The 23,701-nt window shown below is 37.5% G+C and overlaps 2 protein-coding genes across 9 annotated transcripts in view; one reads left to right on the top strand and one right to left on the bottom strand.

Moving 5' to 3' along the window:
* The first annotated feature begins 6,695 nt into the window (after positions 1–6,695).
* Positions 6,696–18,982, top strand: USP1 (ubiquitin specific peptidase 1). Its single transcript, XM_082454150.1, has 9 exons — positions 6,696–7,755; positions 9,859–10,097; positions 11,362–11,482; positions 12,034–12,138; positions 12,688–12,848; positions 14,092–14,768; positions 15,430–15,600; positions 16,289–16,490; positions 17,480–18,982. Exons 2-9 carry the CDS (start codon positions 9,928–9,930, stop codon positions 18,213–18,215), a joined length of 2,343 nt encoding a protein of 780 aa, XP_082310276.1. The 5' UTR covers positions 6,696–7,755; positions 9,859–9,927; the 3' UTR covers positions 18,216–18,982.
* Positions 18,983–21,212: 2,230 nt separating this feature from the next.
* The window catches only part of DOCK7 (dedicator of cytokinesis 7), a 184,685-nt gene continuing 182,196 nt past the window's right edge, over positions 21,213–23,701 (bottom strand). For all 8 annotated transcript variants that reach the window (XM_082453122.1, XM_082453123.1, XM_082453125.1 and 5 more), the window contains one exon: positions 21,213–21,669. In XM_082453122.1, coding sequence (XP_082309248.1) covers positions 21,627–21,669 — 43 coding nt within the window. In that variant the 3' untranslated portion in view covers positions 21,213–21,626. The remainder of the gene's footprint in view (positions 21,670–23,701) is intronic.

The raw sequence follows: 23,701 nt of genomic DNA, 5'->3' as shown, positions 1-23,701 counted from the left end.
TGCAAGAGGGTTCCCTTTTCTCCTCACCCTCTCCAGCATTTGTTGTTTGTAGATTTTCTGATGATGCCCATTTTAACTGGTGTGAGGTGATACCTCATTGTAGTTTTGATTTGCATTTCTCTAATAATTAGTGATGTTGAGCATCTTTTCATGTGCTTCTTGGCCATCTGTATGTATTCTTTGGAGAAATGTCTATTTAGGTCTTCTGCCCATTTTTGGATTGGGTTGTTTATTTCTTTAATATTGAGCTGAATGAGCTGTTTATATATTTTGGAGATTAATCCTTTGTCCATTGATTCGTTTGCAAATATTTTCTCCCATTCTGAGGGTTGTCTTTTCGTCTTGTTTATGGTTTCCTTTGCTGTGCAAAAGCTTTGAAGTTTTATTAGGTCCCATTTCTTTATTTTTGTTTTGACTTCCATTACTCTAGGAGGTGGATCAAAAAGGATCTTGCTGCGGTTTATGTCAAAGAGTGTTCTTCCTATGTTTTCCTCTAAGAGTTTTATGGTGTCCAGTCTTACATTTAGGTCTCGAATCCATTTTGAGTTTATTTTTGTGTATGGTGTTAGGGAGTATTCTAATTTCATTCTTTTACACGTAGCTGTCCAGTTTTCCCAGCACCACTTATTGAAGAGACTGTCTTTTCTCCATTGTATATCTTTGCCTCCTTTGTCATAGATTAGTTGACCATAGGTGCGTGGGTTAATCTCTGGGCTTTCTATCTTGTTCCATTGATCTATGTTTCTGGTTTTGTGCCAGTACCATATTGTCTTGATTACTGTAGCTTTGTAGTATAGTCTGAAGTCAGGGAGTCTGATTCCTTCAGCTCCGTTTTTTCCCTCAAGATTGCTTTGGCTATTCGGGGTCTTTTGTGTTTCCATACAAATTGTGAAATTTTTTGTTGTAGTTCTGTGAAAAATGCCAGTGGTAGTTTGATAGGGATTGCATTGAATCTGTAGATTGCTTTGGGTAGTAGAGTCATTTTCACAATGTTGATTCTTCCAATCCAAGAACATGGTATATCTCTCCATCTGTTGGTATCATCTTTAATTTCTTTCATCAGTGTCTTATAGTTTTCTGCATACAGGTCTTTTGTCTCCCTAGGTAGGTTTATTCCTAGGTATTTTATTCTTTTTGTTGCAATGGTAAATGGGAGTGTTTCCATAATTTCTCTTTCAGATTTTTCATCATTAGTGTATAGGAGTGCAAGAGATTTCTGTGCATTAATTTTGTATCCTGCAACTTTACCAAATTCATTGATTAGCTCTAGCAGTTTTCTGGTGGCAGTTTTAGGATTCTCTATGTATAGTATCATGTCATCTGCAAACAGTGACAGTTTTACTTCTTCTTTTCCAATTTGTATTCCTTTTATTTCTTTTTCTTCTCTGATTGCCGTGGCTAGGACTTCCAAAACTATGTTGAATAATAGTGGTGAGAGTGGGCATCCTTGTCTCGTTCCTGATCTTAGAGGAAATGCTTTCAGTTTTTCACCATTGAGAATGATGTTTGCCGTGGGTTTCTCGTATATGGCCTTTATTATGTTGAGGTAGGTTCCCTCTATGCCCACTTTCTGGAGAGTTTTTATCATAAATGGGTGTTGAATTCTGTCAGAAGCTTTTTCTGCATCTATTGAGATGATCATATGGTTTTTATTCTTCAATTTGTTAATATGGTGTATCACATTGATTGATTTGCATATATTGAAGAATCCTTGCATCCCTGGGATAAATCCCACTTGATCGTGGTGTATGATCCTTTTAATGTGTTGTTGGATTCTGTTTGCTAGTATTTTGTTAAATTAATTAAATTACTTTTAAAGTCCTTTATTGGCTTTTGGGGCTGTAGATGAAATACACACACACACACACACACACACACACGTCTATGTATAAAGATTTTTTAAAGGTAATGTTCAACAATGAACTGCCTTAGATAAAAGATTTAAAATGACACTAGGAAATATATATTTGTATATAAAAACCACCTATAGTTAAGGGGATATTTAGACCAAATCTAATATAAAATTGTGTATCAATATTAGGTCGTCTGTCTAATACATCCATGAGAAGTAGGATTTATACTTTAAGATAATATTCACAGAAGAGTGGAGTAGACTGTAACATTAATGACCCCAAAGATTCAGGCTCCCCACCCATATCCATGCCCTTGTGAAGACCTGCCCTACATTGACTTTGGGCTTGGTCTTGGGATTTGCTTTGGTCAAAGGGAGTGTAATGCAGCAATACAGGCAGAAGCTTGTTAACACGCTTGCACACTGGGTCCTGCCCTCTTGGAACGCCGCTGTAGATGCCTAATGAGGAAGACCCATGCAGCTTCTTTGAGGAGAAGCGACCACAGGGAGTGGGCGGCCCACAGGACCTGCTGGGCCCAGCCCCCAGTCGTCTGATCAGCTGAGTGCAGCCACCAAGGGAGCCCAGCAGGAGAGCCAGTGTCCAAGCCATAAAATGGCGAGAAATAAGAAGTTGTTATTTTAGGCCACCAAGTTTGGGGGTGGTGCCATACCAAGGGCTGTTTAAAATCTAATTCCAAATTAGCTGGTTTGAAAGAAGGAGAAACTACGTCACAGTTATCATACATTCTCCACGTTAGAACCACCTGTATTCTTGTCTGATTGAAAATACATGGACTCTTTTCAAAGCCCGAAATGAAATGGTAAAATAATGTATGGTGAATAGTTTAGGACATAAATAAGATTTTTTTTTTAAATTAAAGCTTATAAACCTTTAATAATATTGTGGTAAAACAATGTATTATACGGTATATTCAAGTTAGTTAGAAAATATTTTTAAAGAGGGACCTGGAATTTTCCAGGAGGTAAGGATGCTTTTGGAAATGTTGAGAGGACCTGGAAGTCAGTTTAAAAAGAGTCCACACAGGGCTTCCCTGGTGGCGCAGTGGTTGAGAATCTGCCTGCCAATGCAGGGGACACGGGGTCGAGCCCTGGTCTGGGAGGATCCCACATGCCGCGGAGCAACTGGGCCCGTGGGCCACAATTACTGAGCCTGCGCGTCTGGAGTCTGTGCTCCGCAACAAGAGAGGCCGCGACAATGAGAGGCATGTGCACCGCGATGAAGAGTGACCCCCGCTCGCCGCAACTGGAGAGAGCCCTGGCATAGAAATGAAGACCCAACACAGCCATAAATAAATAAATAAATAAATTTAAAAAAAAAAAAAAAAGTCCACACAGGTTAAAAGTGTGACAGGTTTTGCTTCGAAAAGGAAATAAAAATTATGCTTAATTTAATAAAAGACTGTAAAAAGCCATGAGTCCATAATGATACTCAAAAGAAAAGAATTAGAACTTATTTTCCCTTCAAATACTTAGTACTTTATTCAAGTAAATTTTATTCAGAGAAGGAAAAATATTGTTGTTGAAGTTTACATGTAGGGCTCTTTACAGGATGGGTTAAACATACAAAAGATAAGAGAATCTTAGTGGCATGAGAAAGACAAGACTCTCTTCCCGTGAAATATAAATAGGCTCATGAATCTTCCTGCCACCTCCTCAGCACCCACCCACTTACCGGACATTCATCTACTAAATTGCTACCAAACATTAAGGAAGTGGGGCAAGGCATTCCTTTCATAGGTATGGGAGGACCTCCCACCTGACCCTGGGGCTTTAGATCGTGGAAGAGGATTTAAAATTCTGAAGCCAAGTGGATTTTACCTTTTAAATAGACTTTAACTTGTGGGAATATTTTTAATTTAAATTTAACTACTGGATGGAGGTTTTACCAGCTGTTTTGAGGTTGATTGCCTTTGGTGATTACTAAAGATGCTGGATAAAGGCCAAGGGTTCACATACTGAGCCTTCCTTTACCTTGTACCCAGAAGGTGAGGGCTGCAAGAATTGTCAACCCAAACCCACATAATGCACTCCTGTTGAGCCTGGTTGCTCTGACCTTTCCCAGGGCATGAAATCAGAAAACAGTTCATTTACCACGCTTTTTTAAAAAATGCAAGTTTTTTGCTTTTTTCAAAGTTGTACACGATTTGAAGAGCTAACTAGTTTCAACAAGACTTCCCGTTCCCTCAAGGCAGCCACTTTCAATTTTTAGCTCATTCTTTGGTATTTACCTCCACCTGTCTAGATAACATGTTCATATTTCTACTTCTTGATATTTCGGTTAGCCATCATCTACTGACTTCCCAATAGGAAGGTAAGGATTTAGCACACTCCTCTGCACTTCCACCGCACATGTACACTCTTAGTCCTTTAATCCTACTGATACAGTTATATTTTGCTCAACCTGCCCAATCAGCAGGATGTCATTGATGTAATAGATTAATGTGAAGTTCTGAAGGATGTCCAGAAGGTCCAGATCTCTCCAGACTATTTTATGACAGAGGGCAGGAATGTTAACATAGCCTTGGGCTAAACTGTAAATGTACACTTCTGTTTCATGGGAATGCCAACTGTTTCTGATCTTTTCTTATGATTGGAACAGAAAAGAATGCATTCACTAAATCAATGATGTGTACCAAATACCTGGGGCTGTATTAGTCTACCCTAGCAAATATGCCACATCTGAGCATAGCAGCTGCCATCACTGCTACCAATTGGTTGAGCTGGCAAGAAGGGTGTTTGTTAAGCAAGGATTGCTTAGGGGAGAACTTGAGACCATGAGGTAGCAGCTGGCAACTGCTAGAAGATATTATTTTGAAAACATGTGGTGTCCTTGAGTTTGCTACAGTTCAGAAAATTCAAGTTCTCTGTGATGCAGGAACATGTCTGAAACCACATCCACAATGGCCACCCGGCTCCATTTTGGTTGCTTGAATCCTAGTTACTTCATTTTGCTTTTTAAATGATCTTAAATATGTCATCAGAAGCTTTATAAGTCTCTCTTAAAATGAGCATTTGGGATGGATATTGATTCTAAAATGAGTAGATTAAGGAGCAGTTTTCTGGGTTTATAATTCCTGGCTTGGCAAGGGTAGAGGTCATCAATGCCCTGCAGATTTTTTAGGATAAATATCATTCTGGGTGATTGCTTAAAGTCTTGTGTATTTAAATACCATTTGGTGACTCTCAAATTATATCTCCTGGTCTCAGTTCTCTACTGACCTCCAAACTTGTAATCTGTTGGCTCAGTATCTCTATTTGCATGTGAAATATGCATCTCAATCTTTACGTCTAAGAACAATGGCCCCTCCCACCAAACCCATCATTACCTCAATGTTCTCCATTTTAACAAGGACAAACCACTATCCAACTGATTTGGTTAAAAAAAAAAAAAACACCTTGTCTTTTTTTCTCTCTTTTTTCCCATCAGCAGATCCTGTTGGCCTTACTTCAAAATACATCCTGAATCCTACCCGTTCTCAACATTTCCACTGCTACCACCTTATTCCAGGCCACCCTAATTTATTCCCTGGGCTGCTGGAATCGCCTCCTAGGGGATCTTACAGCTTGCACTTTTGAAGGTCAACAGTCTACCACCACAAGCAGCCGCTTTACAAATTACGCCACTTCCCAGCTCAAAACCATCAAATGACTCCCATCTCCTTACCCTGTTTATTTATTTATTTATATTTTTGGCTGCATTTGGTCTTCTGTTGCTGCGCGAGGGCTTCCTCTAGTTGAGGCGAGGGTGGTGGCTTCTGTTGTTGGGGAGCATGGGCTGGTGGGGAGCATGGGCTCTAGGCGCACGGGCCTCAGTAGTTGTGGCGCACGGGCTTAGTTGCTCCATGGCATGTGGGATCTTCCCGGACCAGGGATCGAACCCCGGTCCCCTGCATTGACAGATGGATTCTTAACCACCACGCCACCAGGGAAGTCCCTTCCTTACCCTGTTTAATCAGAGCCCCAACCATGTTACTAATCTCATTTCCCAATCATCACACCTAGACTCACTGTGCTCTAAGCACCCTGGCTCCTTGCTTCCTCCCAGAACACCAAACACGTGAACCTTGAGGACTTCGGTAGCTTTTGCTCTTCTCCCTGTCTGGACTGTTCTTCCTGATTCCTCCAAGGCTGGCTGCACTTTCATTCAGCTCTCTACTCAAATGTCAAGACTAAGTACCTAAAAGAGCATACTCCTTATTTCCTCTCCCTGTCACTCATGTCAAGCCCCTATGGAGCAGGGAATGCCTGGCACACACTAGGCACCTCAAAACACGCTTGGTTAAATGAATTTGTACTGAACTTATCGTGCTTCACTGCCACCCTTGCTTTGTGAGGTCACCTCACCGAGGTAGGCATACAACAACAGACAGAAGCAGAAACCAGGTGAGGCCTGCCTCGCCGTTTCTGAGCCCGTTAGTAAGGGCTCGTACAGGAACCCCTTGCAGCTCCCCCAGCCAGAGCTGGGCCCTAAGAATGCTCTTTTCGTTTCCTTGTCCGGTCGGGAAGGGGAAGGGGTAAACGCGAGAAAATGAGGCGTGGAGGGGCTGAGGAGGGAGCCTCAGCTCCGAAGCATTCGGTTGAGAGTTTACTGTTATCTATGGCGGTGCTTCTTTTTACTGGATGGCCTGGCGTCTGAGGTTGCGTTTCGGTACAGAAAGCTCAAGCGCAGAGGAGCAAGCAAGGCGGTCAGCCATTTTCCGAAAGTAACTGCCGGGTAACCCCGCCCGAGTGTGTACGCATGAAACGGGGGCGGGACTTATTGTGAAGGCCTCGCTCCGGAAACCGCACCCTCGCTGGCGTCCTACCCTCGAGGATTCACAAAACGCAGAGCGAGACTTAACAGTCGGCAGCGAAAGCGCGCAGTCTACCGCCAATGAGAGCGGAAGGAAGGGAAACGCGCCTGAGGAACACTCTGTATGTCCAACAATGATTGGCTGGAGCCGTCCCCTCTTCTTTTTGGTATTGGCTGGACTGCCTTTCCCCGCCCACCAGGTGGGCTTTTTTGTCTAGGTACTTCTGATTGGCTCCTTCTGGGCTGCGGGGGGCAGGGTTGGGGATTGTTCATCACGGATTGGTGGATTTGAGCACCTGGCGGTAACTTCCCGAGCAAGAAGCCCGTCCCATCTTCTCTCTGTCCCGTCTCCCGACCCGTACGCTATCCCCTCAACTCTCGCGCACGAATGGTTAAAAAAAAAAAAAAAAAAAAAGGATTAGAGGCTCGAGCCCGCCAGCCAGGCCTCTAGCTCCTAGCGCGCGCCCTCAGCGAGGACCCATGCGAGCTGCCCTGACATTGCCTGCGCTGTTTGAAACTGCAAAACCCGTTACAAGCTTGGGGCAACTACCGTTCCGGCTGGTTCCGGAGCCCGTGCGTGCCAGGAGGGCGAGTGGCGGTCGCGATGTGGCTCTAGGCTTTCGCGTCTCTGCAGCCTGGAGACTAGAACCGGCACTTTCGTAGGACGCCACCTCCAATCGCAGCGCTGGCGCGGGCGGAGGCTAAAACACAAGGGTCCTGAGACTGAGGAAAACGCGCCAAGTTCCCGTCGGCGGTGGAGCGAGGAAGACCCCAGCGGTTCGGGCGCCGGGCGAGCGGAGCCGCTTCTGGCGCTCCTTGCCGTCCCGGGGCGGGGACGGGGGCGGGCTCGGTTGGTCGCCGCTTCGGGGATGTAGTCGTTGCCGGCGCCAGGCAGGACCGAGCGGCAGCCCGGGTTCCCGCTCTTGAGAGCGAATGGTCACTCCCCTGCGGGGAGGGCGATCCGGCCAGCTTTTCCGTGGGTCGCGGGCCCCCGCGGGCTCGGGGCAGGGGCTCACCTGTCGCACCCGCCGTCAGCCTGGTTAGACTCGTCGGCGTCACTGCCGCGGACCTCGCTCTGGGCCATGACCAGGTAAGAAGGGCCCGTGGAGGAGGGGCCGGTGCCTGGGTGCCGCGGCAAGTTCGGCAGGAGTCCGAGGGGGCCGCGGGGAGGACCCCGGCTCCTTCGGTGCTGCGCCCCCGCCCAGCTGCCAGCCGAGCCGTCCGCGCAGCGGGCGGCGCTCCCTCCCGCCGCCGCTGGGGACTCAAGGCAGGTGCTGGCTGGGAGTAAATAGGCCATCTCCGCGAGCTGTGGTTCTGCTTAAAGACGCCTCCCGCCGGGCCGGTGCCGCGTTTGACGGGCACGGACATCATCACCGTCCCGTCATCTTCTCACTTTCTTTTCCGTTCCTAGAGTTTGCGGGGTAGGGAGAAGAAATGTTTGCGCTCACGTTGTTCTGTGTCGGTGATTGCTAAATTTTACCGAGCAGTTTAACTTACTTTTTTACAAGTATTTAGAACGGCACGTGTCTTAAACCTTTGTCGAGGATGTTATTCTTGTTTTACATTTTTCGTGAAAAGTTGGGATTGAGTCGTCCCATCTTACAGAGGAAAAAACTTGAAACTAATGAGACTTGGTGTTCACATTTGTCAAGAACATTTAATGTTCTACTTATTGTTTTTTCTGCGAAACTTGATTTAGAGTTACGGGAGAAACATTTTTGATGTAACAACCCCCAGTGATAAGGACAGCCAGGAGCAAGAAATGGTATAGAAGATACGGCACCTGGTAAAATGTTATATTTTAGGTAATGTTAATGTTTAATCATTGCTTTGAGGAGCCCGGAGGGGTGGTTTATTGATTAGGATTGATAATGTTATTTCAGCTGCTTGGTCATTTTTTTTTATATTTATTTAAGTCCGGTTATTCTGTCTCTTAGAGAATCCAGTTTCCATCATTTATTGGAATTGGCTCCCAAGAAAAAACCTTTTACAAAAATCGCTAATGCTTAGAGATCCCTGACACTTCAGTGCAGGCTGGTTTATCGTTCATGATAGCATTTCATCAGCATTAGTGGCCAGGAGAGTAAATTGAGTTGGAGGGGGGATGGGGAAATTGGTCGGCTTTCCAATTATTCCTGAGTTGTCTCAAAAAGGTGGTTTCACTGCCGAGTTCAGTGTTGTGAATTCCCAGTTCAGAGGCAGCCGGGTTTTCGCTTATGCTTAAGGATGAAATTTAGTTCATCCTGTTAGTCTCTACCTATATTATATTTTAAAGTCATTGCTGAGTTTTTGGACTCTTAGGTGATTTTCTGGTAATACTCGAGTCAGATAGTAATATCTTCCTAATGAAAAATAGGACTAAAGTGTAAAATAACTAACACAAATAGAGCCATTTTTTTTTTAGTCCAAAAGTTTTATTTTAAAACAGGGAAGAAAGTTTGCACAAGGCAAACTTTTCTTCTTTCCTACTTAAAGCAGTATCTTAAAAAATTCTATAGTTAAAGAAGTTTGAAAAGTCAGTATATTTTGGTTTCTAGTGCATAAGAATTTGATATACACAAAGTGCAGCAATTTTTTACACCATTATCCCAACTTTGCGTATGGTTTATTACTTTTCACACAAGTTTTTAGGTGTAAACTTAACACTAGATCTAGGCCTTTCCTTGTATGCAGATTATACTTTAAATAGACCTTATTTTGTATAACTAGAAAAAGACCTTGGAAGGAGAACTCAGTCACTTCTAGCACTCCTTTGATTTCCCATTCATCCCTCTGTTTCCCACCTTGTACTTCAGAATTAGAGATGGTACTTGCTCAGTGTTTCCTGAATGAACTAATAGATAATAAAGTTTTTACCCCTTGATGATACTACTTTACCATTACTACTACTACTACTACCAGTACAATGGGGTCTACTACTAAAATGAGGTATTTTGTGATGTGACCCTTAATCTAATAGCAGCAGGCTAATAAAAGTTCAGTATCTTTTTTTTGTTGTTTGAGAAAGTTAAGCACACATGGCAACTGCTTCATTTAAGCAATAAACATTGACTGCCTGTTATTGGCAGGCATTAGATTTTCAAATACAAAGTTCTAATTAATACCATTCCTTGGTAAATTTGTTTTCAGAAATGATGATTTTATTGCCTACAGCTGATAACTGAAAACTAATAATCTTTTCTCTGATTAACAGATATGATTGGTGATTACAAGGTCCCTGTATAAATTAATTTTTGTCAACTCCTTGGGATTTGAAGAGAAAATGCCCGGTGTCATACCTAGTGAAAGTAATGGGCTTTCAAGAGGTAGTCCATCAAAAAAAAACAGACTTTCCTTGAAGTTTTTTCAGAAAAAGGAAACCAAGAGAGCCTTGGATTTCACAGATTCTCAAGAAAATGAAGAAAAAACTTCTGAATATAGAGGATCTGAAATGTATGTTATTTTCAGTATATTTCTGTACTTTTAAAAATTCCACATCAGTGAAAAAGCAGTGAACTTGGATTGATAGCTGCAGTCATTCTGACCTGATAGTCCATAGAGGGAGATAAAAAAGCACACATTAGTGAGACAAGTCTAGCAGTGTGTAATAGTAGAAACAGGATTAAACTAGTGGTTCCCCACAGAGATCAGTCATCACAGTTCACATTATAACTCATTTAAATTGTGCTCAGCCAATTAGGCTAACTTAGAGAAATACTAATTGACTAAAATTATTTTTCAATTTAAATTTGATTTTAGTGCAACACACTTTATGTAAGGGTAAAGAAATTCATGGGGGACAGTTACCTGACATAAACTTTGTAGTCATACCTAGTATATGAATTCTCAAACCTGTTGGTGTACAAGTGCAAATTATATTTAAAATAAACTTAAAAATAAGAAATGCTTTTTATACAAATAAATCCTTCAGTGACTGAAATCAGAACAAAATGGAATGCTTTACTCCACCAATAGTTGCTCTAGTTGGAGTCTACACTTGCTCCGTATTCAGCACGTAGGCACTCTGCTGTGTGTCTAACATAGATTTGCTCCCCTGTATAATTTCCTAATATTTACCAATAATCAGTTTAGGAGATTGTGTGTGAACCTTTTGCTTACCAGCATTCGTGCCTATAAATACCTTGAGGTATTAGAGTTATAGCTAGCAGCTGTAAAATAAATAAAAATTCTGTGAGGACTGTTTGTTAAACTGAGGTAAAAGAATTATAAACTTGAACAATTCATTTTTAAGTGAGGAACAGCTGTGTAAGTATCTTCATAGACTCTGTTTCCTCTTAATCTTTTGTGAACAGAATCTGACTTAGATAGTGCAGCCTCTCCCAAATATTGTCATATTCAGGTTATTCCCAGGTTTCTATTCAGAGTTAAACTACTTGATTAAAATGTCCTGTTGGCTTAACAAATCGTAGTACCAATTCTGCAATTTTCTGCTCTGTAAAATGGGATTAACAGTCCTTTAATGGAATTGTTTTGAAGCTTGTTGAGTGTAATATTTTTAAAGTGATTGTAAAACTTTTATTCTGTGTGTATAGCAATTTTTGCACCTGTACAGATTAATTGTCTTAAAATGCCATCTGAATAAAAATCCATATACTTTTCGGATCATACAGTTTTTGGGAAAAGACTAAATCTAGGGAAGTAATATTTCCACTTTAATTCTACTTCCTTATCCCTTTCTCTTCTTTGTACTTAATAGTGATCAAGTTGTTCCTGCAGCACAGTCCTCACCTGTCAACTGTGAGAAGAGAGAAAACTTGTTACCGTTTGTGGGACTGAATAATCTCGGCAATACTTGTTATCTTAATAGTATACTTCAGGTAAGTTGACAATTTTGCTATATAATAAAACTTTAGTAGGCAAAGAATGATGTAACACTTAATATTTTCTGAGAATTCAGGTTATTGGAGGATTTCAGTTGTCCATAATACTGTCTTTGTAAATAAACCAGAATTGGGTAAAATAATCATGATTCTAAATTGCACGTTACAAATTTCAGTTGAGGTAAGAGAAAATGACACATTAAATAAAATTGGGATAGCAAAATTGAGTAGATGTTGATTAAATTGAAGATACCAAACTTTTAGTTTTTCTGTCTGATTCCTGATTCCATGGTGATATGTATTTTAACACTTGGAACTATATCTGTTTCATGTTGTACCCTTGTATCTGGTCAGGCTCAGTGCTTTGTTGCACTGAGGGAAGATAGCAGGCTACTATGATGAAATAGAGAACAATTTTTGACACATCTTAATCTCAGAATTTTAAGTAATGCACATATGAACATGCTCTACAAAAAGCATGATAGTGTTTTAATGATTTTAGGTATATTGTTTGTTCAGTAAATACTCAAGACAATCTCACTTTATAGGTATTATATTTTTGTCCTGGTTTTAAATCTGGAGTGAAGCACTTATTTAATATTATTTCAAGGAAGAAAGAAGCCCTAAAAGATGAAGCCAGTCAAAAAGATAAGGTAAAAAATAAAATTAATGGAAATTCACTTGCTTAGAAATGAAAAAGTAATAAATACAGAGAGGATTTGGGAGGAGAATGACAAAGATTATTTCTCTTAACAAATTACATCTGAGAATTAAATTTCTCATTGGCAATTATTTTTCATTCTTATGGGGTAAGCAGCTAACTTGATTACCCCCTTTTATAGTGTTTTCTCCAGTCCTCTAATTTACTGTTTACCAGTAAACATTGTCACACACACCACTATCACAACATATTGTACTCTTTTACCCCGTTATTTATCTACTGTTTTCAAGTTGACTCACTTTTACTATATAAATAAATTTAAAGAAACCTTTGACTTATGTAGTTAGAAAACCATTATAACCCACATAATAGAAAGTAACCAAAAATATGCTTAAAATTTTTTTAAGTTTATTTTGTATACCTCCAGAAAATTAGTGTTATGAAATTAGATTTAGAAAAGCTAGTGTTGTCTAGTGAGAAAAAGAAGGGGGAAGGTACTTAATTTGTTCAAAAATTAAAATGTTTGTGTGTTTCTTGACAGGGAAATTGCAAAGAAGATTCTTCAGCAAGTTATGAACTAATATGCAGCTTACAGTCCTTGATCATTTCAGTCGAACAGCTTCAGGCTAGTTTTCTCTTAAATCCAGAGAAATATACTGATGAACTTGCTACTCAGCCAAGGCGACTACTTAACACACTCAGGTATAGTCTATTATATAATTTTAGGATTCCAGTTTAGGTCATGCTCTCTCTGGAGGAGAGTGACATGTGAACAAATGGGGGGAATAAAGGGCAAGGAAAATGGACACTACAGATCTACAGTCCTTAATATCCCAGAGGCTCCAAAGACTGGAAATTTTTTCTTATGATTGGTGCTAAATTCATTAAATCTGAATTTGTGTGAGGCTGTTTATAGTCTTTATTCATATTTATCTGTAATGTGAATATTCATACTCTTTTCTGTAGAAGTAGTAACGTGTGTAATTATGGGATACTGCCCCTATTATGTTGGTGATACATATTTTACCTATGTGCCAGATTCTTTTTTAATCTGAAAATTTCTGAATTACCAAACACATTTGGTCCTAAGGATTTCAGATAGGAATTATAGGTCTGTATTCAAAATACGTTATATAAAAGAACTGTAAATTGCAAGTATTCTATTTTTGTTGTATGTACTTAGAAGAGAAATATTAGTTAACTGGATTAGATTTCTTTGTAGTATTACTTAAAAAATGAAAATTTATCCTATATACAGAATAGCTTTATCCAAAATACTACAGGGTTTAAGTCTTTAAAAAATTATTTAATCGTTTAGGTTAGGAATAGACCTAGATGTAATACATTGCCATACATTTGTTAAGAGGCAGTGTAGCGTGGTGTCCAGGAGGTTTGAATCCTGACTTTTGCATCTCTGTGACCTTGAGCAAGTTATCTGTAAATAGTGGTGATATGGTACTTAACCTCATAGGATTATTGTGAGAATTATACAAATAATATAAAAAGCATTTTGAGGGAATCCCCTGGTAGTCCAGTGGTTAAGACTCTGTGCTTTCACTGCTGAGGGCTGGGCTTCGATCCCTGGTCGGAGAAGTAAGATCCCACATGCCATGTGGCAAGGCCAAAAAAAAAAAAATTATATATATATGGCATTTTGAATAAAGCATGGTACACAGTAAATCCTATATACATATTAGCTAGTAACAATAATATTTAGAAGATCAAAGTATTTGTGATAATGAAAATCAGGTTAAATTTGTTTTTAGTTACATGTTTAGGTAAGGAGTTTCAAATTAGTAGCTGAATAAATGTTTTTGGACTTTTAAATAATTTATGATATCCCCATAAATGAATTCATTTCTGTATGGAAAGGTGGTTTTTGGTTTTTGTTTTGGTATTATATCTTCAAAACTGGAATAGGTGAAATGGAAATTTTTATTTATAGGGAACTCAACCCTATGTATGAAGGATATCTACAGCATGATGCACAGGAAGTATTACAGTGTATTTTGGGAAACATTCAAGAAACATGCCAACTCCTAAAAAAAGAAAAAAATGTGGCAGAGTTATCTACTAAGGTAGAAGAAAAACATCAGAAAGAGGAAGTGAGTGGTAATAACAGCATGGAGATGCACAATATGAGGCATTCTGAAGACTATAAAGAAAAATTGCCAAAAGTAAATGGGAAAAGAAAAAGTGACACTGAATTTGGTAACATGAAGAAAAAAGTTAAAGTCTCTAAGGAACACCAGTCTTTGGAAGAAAACCAGAGACAAACCAGATCAAAAAGAAAAGCTACAGTTGATTCATTAGATATTCCTGCTAAAATAATCCCCAAGTACATTTCTGAAAATGAAAGTGCAAGACCCTCACAAAAGAAATCAAGAGTTAAAATAAACTGGTTAAAGTCTGCAGCTAAGCAACCCAGCATTATTTCTAAATTCTGTAGTCTGGGTAAAATAACAACAAACCAAGAATCCAAAGGACAATCTAAAGAAAATGAATATGATCTTGAAGAGGACTTGGGGAAGTATGAGAATGATAATACAGCTAATGGTTGTGGACTTGAATCTCCAGGGAATAATGTTATGCCTGTTAATGAAGTTAAGCCCATAAACAAAGGTCAGTATAATTTATTCTTGGACATTGATAGGTAGGATTAACAGCTGCGGAATTGAGTTTTCTCTTCTTAGATCCATATACAGTATAATATCTGGCTAAAGTTTTAAGAGAAATTTAACACAATGTGAACTGGCGTTTCAAGCACTACACTTACATGTATTTTGTGTGTGTGTGTATAAATCTCACTAATTTTAAGGTAATAGTAATTTATGTTTATAAACTAGGAGAGTTCAATTCATCTTAATGGCAAGAGAATATTTTACCCCTTTATATATGCAGTATTTGACATAAACTCATGAAAGAAATTGCATTTGCTAAGTAGTTATACCATACTGGATTTCTGCTGAGGTTCACACAGATCTCAGGGAAAATTTGTAGAACTTACATGACTAAATTTCATCCTTTGGGGTATCTTTAGGAAGGGAGTTAAGAAGACACACATGTGTTGAAACTTTTTTTAGAGATAACAGTAATTCATATTCAAAATTATCTTTACAGGGAGTTTATATTTCATGAGTAAGTCACCTCTTAATGCTAATAAGCAAGTTTGAGATACGAAAATCAGCCTTCTAGCCATGATATACTTTAAATGGAATAATGGTTATTTGGGCTGTACTAAAAAATTCATCTGTATAGATTTGTTTTCCTTTTTTTGTTTTAGGTGCAGAGCAAATTGGTTTTGAGCTAGTGGAGAAATTATTTCAAGGTCAGCTGGTATTAAGGACTCGTTGCTTAGAATGTGAAAGTTTAACAGAAAGAAGAGAAGATTTTCAAGACATCAGTGTACCAGTGCAAGAAGATGAGCTTTCCAAAGTAGAGGAGAGTTCTGAAAGTAAGCAAAATTGGAGGCTTGCATGGACTATGGAATAATTAGAGTTTTCCTCAACAAAACAGTCTAATAAGTAGCTTGTATAATTGAGAAAAAACTCTTTTAGTGTCTTTGGTATAATAAAATCTTTCTGCCTATATAGCTACACTTGTCAATAGTTACTAGCATTTGGAAAATTGTGGCATCTTTATTTTGATGTGTAGAGTATGTTATAATGGGAAAATGAAATGCTTTACTAAGTTAATTTTGGGGTACCTGAATCTCAGAGCTACTGAGGATATTTTTGTTAACACCATATTTGAGCCAGTGTTTTTTCTTGTATAAACCACAAAAAGTGTAGTAATGCCATGGGAAGTGATCATGAGACTGGTTTACTTGTTCAGATATTGTAAATTGACTATTAAATATAAAGTCTTTCTCACATGGAGTCAGAGGGTAGGGCTTATATTGATTTTGCTGTCCCTATGACCTCAATATTTTTTGGCTGACCAGATATAAATATTTAGAGGTATGTGCACTGTCGAAGATGAACTTACAAGTTTCTGAAACTAAAAAAAATCTCTTTAGTTATTATTTGGGAAGGATTAGTCAATTAAAATGGTATGCTAATTCTGAACATAAAAATTTGTGGCTTAAGTTTTTAATTTCTGAGAGATTTTTCATTTGTGAGTGACAGGATTCTCTTGTGTAGTTTCTCCAGAGCCAAAAACAGAAATGAAGACCCTGAGATGGGCAATTTCACAGTTTGCTTCAGTGGAGAGGATTGTAGGAGAAGATAAATATTTCTGTGAAAATTGCCATCATTATACTGAAGCTGAACGAAGTCTTTTGTTTGACAAAATGCCTGAAGTTATAACTATTCATTTGAAGTGCTTTGCTGCTAGTGGCTTGGAGTGAGTATTCTAAAGTTTTGTTCAAAATGCTATGATAGTAAGGAAACAGTACAATAGTGTAATAGAAACTACTGAAATGAAGTAATTTACAAATATTGCCTTAGAAAAGTTTATTGTTTTATTAACAGTTTCCCTGTAAAAACGCATCCGTTTAAATCCTTCTGGTATGAATGTGTATGATTTGTTCACACATTTTTCATTTTCATTCCTTATTTGATTATTTTAATTAATTGATTAAAGCAGGGAACAAATTTCATACATACATCAACATTTTTTTGAGGGGAGCAAAAAAGCAAAATTATTTTAGTTTTAAGGTAAGTAAGCCAGGAAATAAAACTAGTCTGAATAATTTGATTCTTCTGTAGTTGAAAATTTAAATATCTGAAAGCAATAATAAATATAAAAATGCCAATTACATTTTAGATAGTCTTTTTCTGACATATATACATGTCATTGTAGATTTTATTCCTTTCTATATTAATGAATTGTTTGAAATTACCACGAGAGCTTACCAGTAGCTCTCCACACATCTTCTTATGCCAGAAGATGACATGGTCCTTTCTTTCAGTGGCCTTTTCCTTTGCTACAGTACAATTTTATTTATTTTTTGTCCCCAAATCTTGGTTGTAGAGACAGACTTCACATTAAAATGACTTACTAAATATAAAGGAAAAGGATTTTGAAGATCAGTGTTTTTTTTTTAATGCCATTTATTTTCTTATTGCACAAAATTAGGAAAATAAAGAAAATTAAGGGGGGAAGTGCCAAATATCCTTCACAGAAGCACCTGAATATTAGTACTTATTTCAGTATTCTTTGTGTAAGTATTATACAAAATTGGGGTCTTGTTTTTTACTTTGTGTTTTATTCATATGAGCAGTAAATAATATGGGTTCATTCAGACTTACTTGGTTTCACATTGGGTGTAAAACTGAATATATATAAAGTGGAATCCCAGAAAACCTTTTTTTTTTCCCCCCCTTCCAAAGGTTTGATTGTTATGGTGGTGGACTTTCCAAGATCAACACTCCTTTACTGACACCTCTTAAACTGTCACTAGAAGAATGGAGCACAAAGCCAACCAATGACAGCTATGGATTATTTGCAGTTGTGATGCATAGTGGCATTACAATTAGTAGTGGGCATTATACTGCTTCTGTTAAAGTCACTGACCTTAATAGTTTAGAACTAGATAAGGAAAATTTTGTGATCGACCAAATGTGTGAGATAGGTAAGCCAGAACCATTGAATGAGGAGGAAGCAAGGGGTGTGGTCGAAAACTATGACGATGAAGAAGTGTCGATTAGAGTCAGTGGAAATACCCAGCCAAGTAAAGTTTTGAACAAAAAAAATGTAGAAGCTATTGGACTTCTTGGAGGACAAAAGAGTAAAGCAGATTATGAGCTATACAACAAAGCATCTAATCCTGATAAAGTTGCCAGTACAGCATTTGCTGAAAATAGAAATTCTGAGGCTAACAATACTAATGGGACCCATGAATCTGATAGAAACAAGGAATCCAGTGACCAAACAGGCATTAACATGAGTGGTTTTGAAAACAAAATTTCATATGTAGTGCAAAGCTTAAAGGAGTATGAGGGGAAGTGGTTGCTTTTTGATGATTCTGAAGTGAAAGTTACTGAAGAGAAGGACTTTTTGAATTCTCTTTCCCCTTCTACATCTCCTACATCTACTCCTTACTTGCTATTTTATAAGAAATTATAGTGAGTGTATTTTCCTTGTGTATATATTAAACAGACCTGGACAAACATCGGTAAATTGATTACATCAAAAAGTCTTTAGCTTAGCTTTTGAAGCTATTGGATATTATTGGTCTCTAGGTTTTTATATAAATAGTGAAATTTGAATTGTTGAAAACCATGTTAATTTTTAGAATTCATTTTCCTTAGTGGAGACTAGTGATTGATGCATTAGCTTCTGGGAACAAACCTGTATAGGTTCTTAACTGAATTATTCAGAATGGAAGCATTTAAACACTTTGAATTTACACCTATCTTTTGTGTTTGCTTTTTCAAATAAAGTGCTTGTATTTGTATCTCCATATTTTGGAGTAATTATCTACATGATGTTTATAGGTTCTGTGGTTTTTCAGCTAAGAAGCAGAATCTCATTTCAGTACATTTAGTTTTGTAAGTCATGAAGCCAAATCTTTGATGGGCTGTATTAGAGGCACATGTATGTATTCACAATAGTGCACATTTTGTGCCTTGAATCACTTTGAAAAGTGTCTCAGAAAACCTGAAGAGTCAGTCCTCTTCTATCTTCACAAGAATTTTATATGTATTTATGAAAATGATTCTGTACCCTAGTAAATCTTTTTTGGCGTGGACTAATTTGTATCTCTTCATAGTCATACTCTGCACGATCTGTATATAATGCATCGAACTTAGAGGTGTGACCTTAAATTTAACTTTTTTTAAAAAACCAGGAGGTCAATAAAATTTAAACTGCTTAACAACTATGTATACAAATGCTTGAGGATTTTTTTACTTGCATATTTTTTACCATAAATATAGCTGGCTTCTCTTAAAAAAAACAACATGTGTGTGTATATATACACACATACTATACACACATATATATACATAAAAGAGAATAAACATGCATAATTACCTTTAATAATACTTTCTGACATTTGGAGGCGAAGAAATTGAATTTCAAATAGGAGAAATTGTGCTTAGTCCATCTAAATTGTCATACCTAGTTATCCTTTAGACGTATAACTATGGAATCCGAAACTGGAGAACTTAAGGTGAGGCTTTGGGCACACAAAACACTTGGTCATATTTTCACTTTAAATATATTAAATTGGTAAATGATCGATTTTGATTTGTTAAAGGACATTCTTGGTATTAAGAATATGAAATATAATTCCAAAGAATATATAACTAACTCTTGGAATAACACTGCTATACACCACTTCAACAAATAAGAAAGAGTACCTGTCAACTAATAAACTACACAGTTAATGTCTTTCTTACACATTCTTTCACAAGATGGTGTGATATAAAAAGTCACAGTTCTTGCCACTTTCTATGTTCAGGGTCACTAATGGAACTTTTAAGCAGGAACAGCCCTGAACACTACCCATGAGCAGCTGAGGGAGTAGGAGTCACTAATAGAACTTTTAAAATGAAACAGCCTTGAGCACTACTCGTAAGCTGATGGAGTAGTTCTAGGATAGAACTTGGGCTTCTGTAACACTCAAGAGACAGCCTAGAACTATACTAGTTAAGAACTAGTGTAGATTCCTGATACGAGAAAGTTTGTTTTAAGAAAATTGAAGAACACGGTAAGTTAGGAAGTAACTGTTCAGTTACACCAGTGTTTTAAGAGAGGAATCCTCTTCTGATTTTATGTCAGATAATTACTGTCTGATAATTAAATCGTAATTATATAATTTTAAAGTTCTTGATATTGTCCCTGAGAGAGGTGACAATCCAAACTCTTACACAGGTGTAGTAACCTTATGAGAAATTACCTAGGAATTAATTACTTAATATTCTTCCCCCCACCCCAAAGAGGGAGAGATTATGTAAATAAGTTACCTTTTCTTTTTTGTTTGCTTTAAAGAGTTTCCGTTCTTGACTGCCTTTCCTTATTGACCATCTGGATCCTCTGTTCCCAAATATATATTTTTGAGGTTATGCTTTTCTGACTCCCTAGTTCACCTGTTTTGGTCCACCTGTAGACTCACCTGAAAAACCTTTCTGTGATTCGGTCTTTGAATTGATGTAGATAAGAGGAATCTGAGATAATACTGCCTGTTGTAAAGGTAGGCTGGAGCGGGGAATATCAGCCATCACATCTACGCTCTCAGAAGAATGAAGGTACCATATTATATTTGATCAGTTCTTAAGTGATTCATGTAAGTGGTCAGTAGATCAAAGGGATAGATTACAAGTGATACCTTTCTATAAGTTACAATACTGCACAAAGAAAAAATGTTCAAACACTTCCAGAAATGATTAATATGCACTTCCTTGGAAAAACTTGCCAAATAATTGAAATACATGTTGGAAAAAAAACCTGCATTAGTTTTTCATATCATAAAGTTACAATTTTAAATTAATTAGCTCTTAATTAACAGCTGATTTTACCTTTTATACATATACTTTGTAAAATCTATACAAGTATCAAAAAATATACCTTATTCAGCTGGTAGATTAAAATCAAACACCAGCTCTGTTATTTTTATGGTGATGTAAGATAAGTTTAAAGCGGATTTCTAATTTACCAGTTTAGAACACTAAAAACTGATGAAGTGACTGTCTTGTCTAATTTAAAACAGAGGAGTCATTCATTTTAGTTGCTAAGGGTCAACTTATATTACTATCATTACTATAATAAGGTTGAGAGTCAAACTACTGTCACTGGTATTAGCTATCCCAATATGTAATCGTTATTTATAGACAGAAGTTATCAGGTAAAGTTACTTCTGCAATTCTAAATCCCTTTTTTGTGTGCCTAAATGGAAAATACCTTAGAAACCAGTTTTAAGACTTTACAAACCAGTTATCAATAATTTATTTGTACCCATTAATTTATTCATTTATTTAATTTGGGGGCTATTATCCGGGCCCATAAAGTGACTGTCAATTATGATTTTCATTTTGCTAGTTTTGGAACTGTTTCTTGAATCAACTCTAACTTATTCTCTGCTTTTGTCAGTAAAAAAAATTTTTTTAAGTCTCAGTAAAATTAGTGTAAACATTCACATATTTAATAGTACCTTTAAAATAAGCATTACTACATTTAAAATGGTTCCAAAATGAATCTATAAATGGTAATATAAATTAAAAAATACAAACTTAAAGTAAATTAACATTAGCTATGGTATAAATAATGGTAAATGTAAGTGTACCTTTGAGTCATTAAAATGTCTTAAAAAAGGTAACAGCATATTACCAGAACATTAGAAACCACAGCCATGATTCTCAAACTTCAGTGATCGCCATTTGATATTGTTTGGCCACTGCATTCTTCCATGAGTAAATTAATGCTATAATTTCCAGAATTAAGTCCCAAGTCTTTTTCAAAAGTTCTTAAATTCTTTTCACACTCAATGTTGAATACATGGCTTTTCTCAAATGAATAAAAACAAGTGCATTTATATTAGAGATCCATTTTGCGCAGGCTCATTCGACTGAAGGAATCCCTGGAGAGAAAATGAAAGGATATAGTTATAAGTAAACAATTTTTATATAATCCTGTAAAATGTTTACATGCTTTCTTTCTGCCAGTTATCTCAAAGTTTTGCCACCAAAAGCTTACTGACTTTAAAACTTTTTTGCCACCAAAGCTCTTTTAACACTTCAAGTTACATGCTCATCCTACACACTCTGCCTTATGTATTCTAACTTGTAGAGTTCTCTATAGATTAGAAGTATTTTATAGTAACCACTCTATCCAAGTCCATTGATCATTTATTCATCTGTCCAATAAATACATTAGATATTGTGATTAAACAAGAACTAAGGGATAATGGGAGAGATTTCAGGAAAAGATTTACTTGGGGTTATTAAAAGCCAAAATGCAAGTGTTTTACTTAAAATATTAAATTCTAAGTCTTAAATCAGTGGTTCTCATATTTTTGGGATTTAGGTCCTTTATACACTCTTAAAAATTGAGGATCCCCAAGGAAGCTTTTGTTTATGGATTATATATTGATATTTACCATATTAGAAGTTAAAACTAAGAACATTTTAAATTATTTTATAAAATAACCCATTACATGTTACTGTAAACAGCACTGTTTATTAAAAGTAATTTGCAACAGTTTTAGAAGAGTGGCATTCTTACATATTTAACATCTGGCTTAATAGAAAGCCTAGATTCTTAGTATCTGCTTCTGCATTCAATCTTTTACATGGCACGTAGTCTCTGGGAAACTCCACTGTACTCTCATGAGAGAATGAGCGTGAAAAAAATAATATTTGGTATTAATATGATAATTTGTTTTGACTCAGGAACCTCCTGAAAAGGTCCGAGGGATCCCTCGCATGGGTCCCAGATTATACTGTGAGAACCACCATCTTAAAACCTCCTAAGGTATTTTCCTTCTTCCTTAAGCTGGTTTGTTTTGCTTATCTTTCCTGCCGTTAACGTTAATAGTCTCTTAAGGTTTCCAATCCCCAGGAAAGGAGAGGACACCTACATAGAGATCATGTTCAGCTTTGAATCTTGAAGCTTGGTTTTTTTTGGAAAATAGCAGTCTTAAAAGAGTGTTCAAGAAAAAGGATTTTCTAAATTGCAAAAAACTGCCTGCAAATATTAAGAACTAAAGCTTGGAGGAATAACCATCAGAGAGGAAGGCAAAACTCACTCAGGGTAATGGTGTAATGGAAAGCTTCCTTCAGATAGGAACAATACTGTCTTTCCGTTGAAAGGAGTTGGAGAGATTTGATGGAAGTGAGACTACCATTAGGAGACTTCCTGACTACTTCAGGGACCCAGCACCCCATCCCAGGACCTCTGACCAATGACTGTAAGACTGGTGGAGGTGGCTAGAGCAGCAAGAAGTAAGAAATTCCAAAAAGATTGAAAGGGAAGCCCAAAGTGGAGGGAACTAGTGCTGCTTCCCATCAAGAATTTCAAGAGGAAACCACCCAGGGTGTCTTGCATCATTGTAAGGATGGTGGAAGCAAAATATATTCTTCCAGAGAAAGGATCTAAAATAGGCCTCCTGGTCTCCTGTTCCTGTAGATGGTCTGTCTACATGCTCCCTGTAGGGGACAAGACATACAGCAGGCACTTGGTATACATTTTCAGAGGCCTAGAGGTACACAAATATTAGATCACTGAAGAACAGGGAATATTCTCATTTGATCAAATAGACAGTTAAACTTTCTTTTGTAGTATATTATACTTTGCATTTACATTCCATTTATATAAGCAACTTCAAAGACCTTCCAAATATTAATTGATCAGGTAAGTACAATTTAATAGCTTCACTGCCATAATTCAAAGAAAAGGGTGGTAAAATATTGGTGCCACAACAATTCAATAGATGTATGTACATTTGGATTTCAAAATGCAAAGAACGCAGTTTACTTTTAGCAGTTAACATGCCCTGTCCGGAATTCAGGAGTTAAAAGGAAAAATGTTAATAAGCACTGTCCTTGGAACTTTCCATGCCATTTAATTTCCACAACAACCTCTTCAAGGTATTATTTTACAGAGGAGAAATC

Source organism: Balaenoptera physalus (genome assembly GCF_965194825.1).
Source record: "Balaenoptera physalus genome assembly, chromosome: 1".
Taxonomy (NCBI): domain Eukaryota; kingdom Metazoa; phylum Chordata; class Mammalia; order Artiodactyla; family Balaenopteridae; genus Balaenoptera; species Balaenoptera physalus.
Note: the sequence above shows the minus strand (reverse complement) of the source record. Positions and strands in the feature narration are given on the sequence as shown.